We start from the raw sequence: 9,690 nt of genomic DNA on the forward strand, positions 1-9,690 counted from the left end.
CTCACAATATATCTCAAAGTCGGCCGAGTTGGGATTTTCGTGCCCACTGAGGACCAGAAGACAATAGAGACCAGTTAATCGGGTTATTATGCGTTAGTCAAAGTGCGTTAGCCGCTCGAGACCTGTCTTATTATCTATACAGCCATTTTAGGTCGTAGCGATAGCCCCAGTCGCCCAGGCGGTTGATTTCTGAGTACCAGTTGCAAAAGGAATATTAGCTTACAACCATGATAAATGGCTAGACCCGCCCAGCCTTCAGCATTGATCGCTTGGATGACTGTTACCCATTCCCGATTTCCAGGCTGCGCTGATTTTGATATTCTACGCCTCACCGCGTCAGTAATAACTATACCGCTTGAGATCACGCCCATCTTAAAGCCAGTCTCATCCAAGTTCCAGATATTATCTGATCAGATGCCGTACTTTGCAACTGTATTCTGTACAAGCCTCAACCAGTCGCAAATAACAGTCAGATCCTCACATCTGGCCCCCTGGTAGCCATATCACCACTGAGAACGCATGTTGAGCAATGGTTGTCGCTTGAAGATTATAGCCCAGCGCGTGCCGGAGCGTGGCGCGTCTCGGGCATCAAGCAGTCGATTGCCCATTTGTTCAACACCGCTCAATCGCAGGGGATATCCTCGTGAATCTAGGTCGACAATGAATTCAAGAAGAGTATCTTCTTCTAGGTTCGATAGCTTCCTCGAGTTGGGCATGGTATCGCGTCGAAATTAAATCCCTGGCTGGCGGCGATGTAGCCTATGCTCATTAACCAGATAGGTAATTTGCAGCTTGTCGGGTACTTAGTTTCGGATTATTTTGAAGGGCTTAAATGGCAAGAAGAGTATTTCCATCAATATCAGACTGCGGTATAGTTTATGGTTGAGAATCAATTGGTTAAATGAAAAGTCAGATACAGGTGAGGAAAGTGCGACGCTCACTTGTCTGTGACGCTCGCTTGCCATATACATTAGCTGTAATACTACTATATAAATATATTTTCGTATTAGGTATTGCTAAGTAAAAGTTAATAATGATTGTTAATTTCAATATTAGGATATGTCTCTTAACTATGTAAGACTAACTCTTCAATACCTATGGATATAAAATAATCAGGCACTCCTTGATTGTTCTTATTTCTCTGCCTAGGTGAAGTTTACTGGTCTTGTGCCTGCGTAATTAACCGCTTGCCTCTCCTACCCCCCCTTTCTAGTGATGCTCAATAGTTTCGACCAACAGAGTATCCACAAACGACGACGTATAGCTCACTGGGCCCTTGCAAGTCCTGACTTTGTTAGAGATCTGTAGACCCGACTGCTCGTTGATTTTACTGTGACCCATCGCCTGGAGCTCAATGTCTATTGCCGGTGACGTCTTTGGGTTAGTCGCTGCGATCGTGAGCCTGCCTGAGCTTTTGGATCCGGCGCATTGCTCCGATCTCTGCTTTCCTTCTTCAACGTTGACCGTGGTTTCCTGAAAGCTCGTGACACCTCCATACGACAGCCGGGCCAGTCGTGAATCTTTATGAGCCTGGTACGTTCCCAAATCCTCAGTTAAAGATATTGGTCGGATTCGGTTGATGTGGCCAGAGGGGTTAAGACTGGTGGTCGAATTGGACTTCGCAGAATTAGGGAACAAGGGTCGTCGTTTACTCACCATTGCTATAATATTGCCGTTCATTATTTTGGCTGATGAATAGTTAGGCCGTCTAAACAGCCAGAACTTGAATGAGAAGCCGGATCCGCTGCTTTGGGATCCTTCACCACTATCCGCCAACTTGACAATGTGCTCAAACCCTTGGTGCACCCCTTGCATAAACTCATGCTGGAATTGTGCTGGCGCCTGGCGCATCTTGAAGAAGCTGAGAGGTACAAATGCACAGTTGGGACTTGACAGCACCGAGTGGATGGGAATCATCAGCCGCATCACAATCATGGTCGATTGCACCCATTCTTCGTTGTCTCGACAGGGTACACGGACTATCGTAGACGTGAGGGCTGCGTCTTAAAAGAGGGGCTCTTGAGTCCATTCACATAGCGTTTTGATTGTCTCTGATAGTTGAGCCGCAAACTCGCTCTCCTGATCGCTTTGTCGCACCGACGTCTCGTTCAGACTTTGAAGTCTTTTGGAAACTGGCATGTTTTCAAACCGCTTGAGGAGCTGTAAGTGCCAGTCATCGAGTGTCTTAAGTGGAAGAGCCATGGATGGGAGAACATTTCGGGCGTCTTTCTGTACCAGAACATCGAATCCGGATCTAACGGAGGCTCGGATGGCGAAGAAGCCTATATGAACACCTGGAGGTGCCTCGTTATGCTTGTTTGCGTATGCGGACGTGGATCGGAGTTTCGTCTCAAACTCGGTACTCTGAATCTGCATGCCCGGCCTGATGATATTGCTGACCTGATGAAGCTCGGCGAAACGATAACCAGCTGACATTAACCACTCAGCGTCCTGATCCGACTCAAAATGGCGAGCCAACAGCATCAATAAGCCCCCTCCAAAGATCTGCTGCCGGGCGTTGCGCCCCTTCTTTATTTCAGGGCCGCTTTGGTTGTCATCGTAACCGTCTCCCATTCACCAAGAGAGACTTAGATGAGAGCTCATGCGAGATTGGGGTCGTGGCCACTGGCCATCTGGGCCCGTAAGGAGAATATCACCCTACAAGACACCTACTGAGGTCAAATCTTCATGGAACCGGTCTGCAAGCTCGGCTGCGGCAAGACAGAAAAGTTCCCTAAAAATGATGTCGTAACGCTCAATCATCTCTCCATACTCGTTACCGAGCTGAATGCCACATAGTCAGTCTTTATGAGTGCTGGAATGAGGCAACTGTAACACGTGCTGCTTCATACCGCCAACAAGGCCCGAGATACTACTCCAGTTTCTTGATGCCAAGAACATCCAAGGGAAGATTAGGTGTCTGATACTAAAGGCGTCTTTGGTATGTTGGCAAAGTGTGCCGAGGGCCATCCAGGATGTGTCAGAATATATATATCTACCCTTTCGCAAAAGGAATCAGTGATAACAGTACTGGGAATTAAACCGTCGGGGTCGACGAGAATCCTTCCGCCTTTGTCAAAGACAGTTGTTCCCAATGTGACTTGCTGCGCCCGAAAGGCGGACTTTCTCAAGTTCCTTATGCGAATAATGGTTGATATGGCAATGACAAAACAGGCACCGAGAGACTATTCTGGATCAGCCATACCCTTCATATTGTCAACCGAATATGCTTACTGACCAAACAGATAGCCACAATAACAGTTGCAGCTTTAGGTAGCTCGTTGCCCTCTAACTCGGCATCTCTGAAACGATAACGAGTTCCAGCAGCGGCACACCAGTGCATCCCTGATACAGCACTTGCAAGGACCGCAGCCGAGATAGCTCGCCTCCGCCACGAATTTGTCCACGTAGCCTTAAAGTCAAATAACATAAAGAGGGTAACGTTACTGGCAACGACGGCGATGATGGCGGATCCCACGACGTAAGCTGGCTGATATACACTGGTGTAGTTCTTAATAGATGTGTTCCCGAGATAGTGCATACCGCAGATAGAAACGCCGCAGAGAACGCCGCCAGCGATGGCTCTCCACCAGGAAATAGCATTATTAGTGCCGATTGCTAGAAATGCAGACAGCAAGAAGAAGATGGGAATGAAGAAGGATAGAGCTGCGAAGCCCTTCGAATAGGCTACTTGCATCTCGAGTTCTCCGTTGGCAAGATGGACAGTTCTATTTCCTGTGAAATGCTAGTTTATAGACCAGATCTTGAGCATTCAAGGGCTACGTGATCCAGATGGATATTATCGTTACTCACCATACACCAGATGGCTACTCCGCCCATGGCGACGGCCGAGCTCACGAGTAACAAGCTGGTGGTTGTAATAGTCGAAAACGCAGCAGAAGAGGTGGTTTCAGTCTCTGTCAGAGCCGCTGACGTGGTTTCAGTCTCACTAAAACGCTTACTAAGAGTTGCGGTTGTCCCAATAGACGTAATAATGCTCTCAGTAGAGGTTGGGATTGTTGTGGTTCTGTTGAGTAACCCTGTCGATGTCTTGATGGCAAGAGAAGTGGCTTGGGATCCCAAAAAAAAAAAAAGAAAAAGGGCTTAGGCTTGCATGCTCCACCGTGGATAGAGGAAAGGAAAAGGAAAGTAACCAACAAACCAGTTCATAACTCTAGCGAGGCTATTATAGCTATGTATGTATGTATGTATATTTTCATCCGGCGGGCCTTCGGCCCCGAAAAGTCTCCTTCTGGGTAACCGAACGTACTGAGCTAATGAAGTCTATTTATTACGAAATGCTATTAGCTGTTAGAGAACTAATGCATCGCGACTCGAAATTAAGATTCCTGTTAGAAAGCAATTTCTGCACACGCGACAACAGACAACCTTATCCAGCATGTCATCGGCACAAAAGACGCATCGTATCGAGCCTGTTACCCGTCAGCAGGAGAACGAGGCGTCCCTTCCAAATAGCAGCCGTTCATCAAGTCTGATCTTCAGGAATGCGGTAGTTAGCTTATAAGTCTAGCAGCTCGAGGCTGCCTTCGGGTGGCCCCGATCGATAGAAATCGCAGCAACGCCCTCCATCGGACTGTGACTCAGGTAATGGTATGAGGTAGCAAAGGAGAAAGAAAGAAAGTGAAATGAGAGGAGGAGGAGGAGGAGGCGCAAGCGCGTCCTGCCCCGGTATCGTCTAGTAGCGAGGACAATCTTTCCAAAGAAAGAACTCGCTTTGGTCAGTTTGGCGAACTTGTTGAAGTCTCTCCCTATTGCCAGGTTGATTGCTGCATTCGATGAGGGGGGCATCCTCATCCGATGACCCGGCGGCCAACCTGTGGTCGCCTTGAGATTGAGTATCTTATACAGCTCAGGAGCAGAGGTGGACCACCACGTCTCGAATGCTTCTTTCCGCTTCTGCCTTGCGATCCTTCGCAGGTAAGCCAGCGTTGGCTGAGCCTTTTCGGGTTCGGGCAGCGATGATGCTGCTTTTGCTAGTTTATTGGCTTACTCGTTGCCTGGAATGTTGGTGTGTCCTGGTACCCAGCGCACTTGTTTAGTCCCGTGTGATGCTGCCAGGGCTTGGCACTCGAGGAAGACGTCCTATGAGGAGTCAGCTGGTGTGCCTCGCAGGGATGTGGCTGCGAAAATTTCAGGAAATACATTCTGGACTTGGACTCGCGATCATCTCCTCTCCGCCTTCGTGATATAGAGGATATGGCTAATAAATTGCTCGCCGACCGCGACGCGTCGCCTTTCGGCAGGCACTGAGCCTCTAACATCATCAAGCGACAACCAGAGCTAAAGTCGCATCATTTCGTAGATAATACTATAGAAGAGCCAAAAGCAAAGATCAGGAGGTCATTCGGGCTTGGCTCATGCTCGTTGAGAACACAATTACCAAATGTGCCATCATAGTATCGAATACTTACAAACTTTGACGAGACTGGCTTCATGATGAGTGTTATGTCAACAGGTTATTACAAATGCAGAAAGGTGTTCAGGCACGAAAACTGCTGAACGTGGAAACCGTGAATGGGTTACGGTGGTACAACGCGTGTGTTCAGAGGGTTGGTGGCTGTCGCCGTTCATCGCTGGGGCGGGTAAGAATCACCCTCGACGTAGTAACAAGATAGCCCTCTGTCGCAAGACTGGGTTATCGCCACTGCCGATAACGGCTGAAAGGCGAACGAAATAGGCCTAGAAGTTGTAAAAATATTCCAACAAGCATACCAAGTCGCGAAGTATGAGTAATTACCGCCTCCTGATCCTAGATGGTCACGAACGTCACCACTCTGCGGGCTTTGAGTCTTAACTACTGCAAGGAGAATAAGATCGTTACACTTTTTATGCCGGCTCATTCATCTCAAATACTTCAGCCTCTAATGTTGAGTGTTTCGTCCCGTTCAAGCAGGCGTATGATCAACAAATCGAGAAGAGAATAAGGACGGGTACATGTCCCGTCAGCAAGGAGGACTTCTTTCCCGCGTTTTACGCAGCATTCCGAGACTCTGTGACGGGGAAGAACGTTCGGAGAGGTTTTTTAGGCGCAGGTCTTGCGCTTCTGAGCTCCGAAGGTGTGATTTCCAAGCTTGGCGTAAAGCTAAGGACGCCGACACCAGTCCCAGGGATTGGCAAGTTGCCGGTACCTTGGGCATCCAAAAGGCCAAACAATCTGATTGAGGTGATTTCACAATCGGACTTCATCAAAAGTCGAATATACAGACACCAGGGAAGTTCACCAACATCAATTTTGGGTGGTGTAGATCACCTTGCTAAAGGAACGCGGGGAACCATGCATCAGATCGCTCTACTGAAGTCAGAGGTGCATATCCTTCGTAAGGAGAATGAGACACTAGGTTGACGTCGACCTGTCAAAAAGAAACGTCTGGGGCAAGGAATAGTCTCGATTCTAAGTCATGGGCAAGATACACAAGGCCAAAACGATGCGACGTGCAGCTACAAGAAGAAAATCGCGGAAATGGGCATCGCAAATGGAAGGCAGAGACAAAACAACGACTATATGGCGTCTGTGGTAGGACAGGAAATAATGCACGAAGTTGCCAAATAGAAGTAGCAGCATCTTAAGAACAATGCCATAGTTGATTTAAGCCGATTGATGGTGCTATGGTTGATTCTGCAGGGTAGGGAGCCGTGAGGGTGCGGCTCGGCGCAACGTTCGCTTATCATGCGCGTTATCTGACGTTTAGCGGAAACAAATCAGACTTAAGAAACCCCTGAAAGCAGTCCTTGCGTGTTGCGCTGGCTTAGCTCTACCGTAGTTCAGTGTTCAAGCTATGGAGGGTATGGCGCTCGTCACCACCTTTGCGCTTGGACCATTGTTAAGTACAGATGGGTTTTCCAAGTTGCCGCCCAGACCAACAGCATGGAGGAATTAGTCCTTCGCGTGACTGGTAATTACGCCAGGTCTTCTAATTAATTAAAGTTGGGAATTAAGTGATAAAATGACAGGTCGATGTCTGGTCCTCGCTCTTCAGCGACGCTTTGAGACAACCTAGGCCGAGCGGCCCAGCATCTTGCTGACAAACTCAAGGATGCTATCGAGGGCTGCCATTCTTTCTTGATCCCTGCGTTGAGTCTACTCATGTCGTTTGGTGGCACGACATAAGGGGCTATAGCGCATACGGATTGCTCAAAGGTACAATTTTAGTTGATAAGACAATGATAAACAGCCTTTATCAGATGATATAAAACAGACTTAGAACTAAAAACACGTTTAAAGGTAAAGAAAAAGAAAAGAAATTAGCCGTTATTCTCCAAATATCACGCAGAGTGGGATAATTACTTGGTCCACGGCAGGATATCTAGGTTGATGATGAATGTAGCTAAAATCGAGCCTCATTCTAGCCCAGAAGAAAGGGGTTCAGTTTTTCAGTTGGGGCTTCGGGCACGGACCCATCACATCTTCACCACCAAGCCCGGCCCCGGCACCGGCCCAACATAATGATACGTTCCGCCACTTTGAGCAACGTTGGCCGGGACGGGTTTTAATAGCTCCACCTTGTCGTCGTGGCTACATATCTTGGTGGGGAAAAGATCCGCAGAGTTCTGTAGCCTCGTTCTAACTAAGGGTCACCCTCACTTCCCGACATGTGGCTGTGGATGGCGACCGGCCCGGCAATGTTGCGGGTTCGTTTTATTATCCATGAGAGATGGGATGATGCATAGAGAGTGAACGGCAAGGCCTTGCGGGGTTTTGAAATGACCAGTTATGACACACGCCCGCCCTTTAGAAGTTCAAAATCAACATTGAAACACTGAGAGATGGGAGCAACAAGGTCGCTGCAAAGGGCGAGTGCAGCATGCATCTTCCCCTATCCCTTCGTCAGTTAGCGAAACCAAGGATCAACGGGCAAAAGCAAGCTCTGTGGCTCTGCCAAAAGCGACATGTCATATGCGAACGTGGTGATCAAACTTGCATGCATGGCCTCCTCCACCTAATATCATGGCTTGGTTCTCATGGGGACTCTTATTTCGAAAGTGAGGAAGATATAGGCAGAGAAGCCACCCTATCATAGAGTTCATCCTATTATGTTTATCCTTTTGTCAGACGCTGCTGCTCTCTCAATTCACATACATATCAACAACTTCCTCACCGCTGTCTCTTGCCTGTACTATGAAAGTCTCTCTGATGACACCACAGGGAGGCGGAGGGTGATCTGAGGCATTTCTGCATGGCCTGTATCCGGCAACTACCACATGTCGATACATAATACAGGCTATTCGCTAGAGCCTTTAGTTCAGTCAGCCGCCTCCGGAAACTTAACCACCCACAAGGCTATGCATTTTTACCCCGAGTCACAGCCCTAGCGGCATGTAATTGGGGAAGGAAAAAGAAACCAGCTTTTTGTAGCTCCCTAGCCCGCCGCCACTTGTTGGTTCGACATTGCTTTGACATCCCTCGTCTCTCTACGACTGGGGTATCTCTGCGGCATCTTCTGTAGCCCCGTGGTAATCCTGCATTACTTTTACTCTTATTGTATGAGGGCCCCTACCTGCAAGAACAAAACCGCTGACTGCGGCTACTCTACCAACGCTTGCACGTATCGCTGGGGCTCATGAGCGAGGTAGTTCCGCATTAGAGCGCAGTTGCATCCTGTGTGCTGTTGAATCTGTATTTTGAGCTCATATACCTGGAGCGATAGATCGGTTACGCAAGTGAAAAGCTCGTGGTGGACACGCTCTAGTTCTTGCGTGCGAGACTTGAGTCTAGATATATCTTCCCTCTACTTTAAACGAAACTTTTAGGCTGTGATTTGATTTCGCCCTTCGGTTCATTATCTTCTCAATTCTTACATCATCTTACTCCCATTGTCATCCTTGCTCGAGCCGCATTCGATCCTACAGCCGTCAATGTGAGGCCTCTCGCCGTGATTTCTCTTCTAATGCTTGTATGTATCGACCGGACTCATGAATGAGGTAGTTCTGCATGAGGGTGCAGTTACATCCCGACTGTTGTAGAAGTTGCATCTTAAGCTCATACACCTCGAATGTCAGATCGGCTAGGCAGGTAGAAAGATCACTGTTGATACGCTCTAGGTCCTGCTTGCTAGACTCAAGTCCCTGCTGTTCTTCCCTCTGGTTGAAACGGAACTTATTGGCAGCAATTCTGTTTCGTTCCCGAATTCTTTTCATGCGATCGTTGCCCTGTTGATCTGGATGAGTGCCGTTGCTGCTGGTATGGCTCGTGCGGCGAACAGGTGAATATTTTCCCTTCTTCGTTGCCTGTGGATTGATATCTCGATCACCCAGTGGAGCTTGTCTAGTGGGTTTGCGAGACTTCAGATCGCCAGAGTAGCAATTTGTCGTTCGATTTGGTGTCTTTTGTGTCGAGGGTGAGTGCCAATACCCCTGGCCAGGTGATTCCTTAGAAATTTCATGTTCAGGAACTGGAAATAGGGGTATATCCTCTACGACAGGATTAAGACCGTTCCCCGGGTTCATGTGATTCATCTCATCGCCGATATAATACCAATGGTCTGTCAAATAAGTGTTGTAGCCATGTAGTGAGCTATCGACCACAGGACCAGTCTGTGTATAAATGCTGTTTGCCGTGCTTCTCTTGTTTTCTGATGAGCCAAACGGGGCTGGCTGGATTGATGGCCACCATTGCTTCCACAGAAGTGATTCGGGAGTGTAGGATGTCTCGAAGGTTAAGTCGTCTCCCAT

The 9,690-nt window shown here is 48.2% G+C and overlaps 2 protein-coding genes across 2 annotated transcripts; both read right to left on the bottom strand.

The window, feature by feature from the left end:
- Positions 1 to 1,209: 1,209 nt before the first annotated feature.
- FOBCDRAFT_204055 (uncharacterized protein) lies at positions 1,210 to 3,840 on the bottom strand (the record flags this gene model as incomplete). Its single annotated transcript, XM_059609101.1, has 6 exons — positions 1,210 to 1,979; positions 2,034 to 2,526; positions 2,674 to 2,784; positions 3,000 to 3,185; positions 3,239 to 3,745; positions 3,814 to 3,840. The coding sequence occupies 6 exons, from the start codon at positions 3,838 to 3,840 to the stop codon at positions 1,210 to 1,212; spliced, it is 2,094 nt and encodes a 697-aa protein (XP_059465339.1).
- A 4,988-nt stretch (positions 3,841 to 8,828) lies between these two features.
- Positions 8,829 to 9,690, bottom strand: FOBCDRAFT_321336 (uncharacterized protein; the record flags this gene model as incomplete). Its single annotated transcript, XM_054705564.2, has 1 exon — positions 8,829 to 9,690. The coding sequence occupies one exon, from the start codon at positions 9,688 to 9,690 to the stop codon at positions 8,872 to 8,874; it is 819 nt and encodes a 272-aa protein (XP_054561539.1). The 3' UTR covers positions 8,829 to 8,871.

The sequence above is a fragment of the Fusarium oxysporum genome, chromosome VII (assembly GCF_013085055.1).
Source record: "Fusarium oxysporum Fo47 chromosome VII, complete sequence".
Classification (NCBI taxonomy): Eukaryota; Fungi; Ascomycota; class Sordariomycetes; order Hypocreales; family Nectriaceae; genus Fusarium; species Fusarium oxysporum.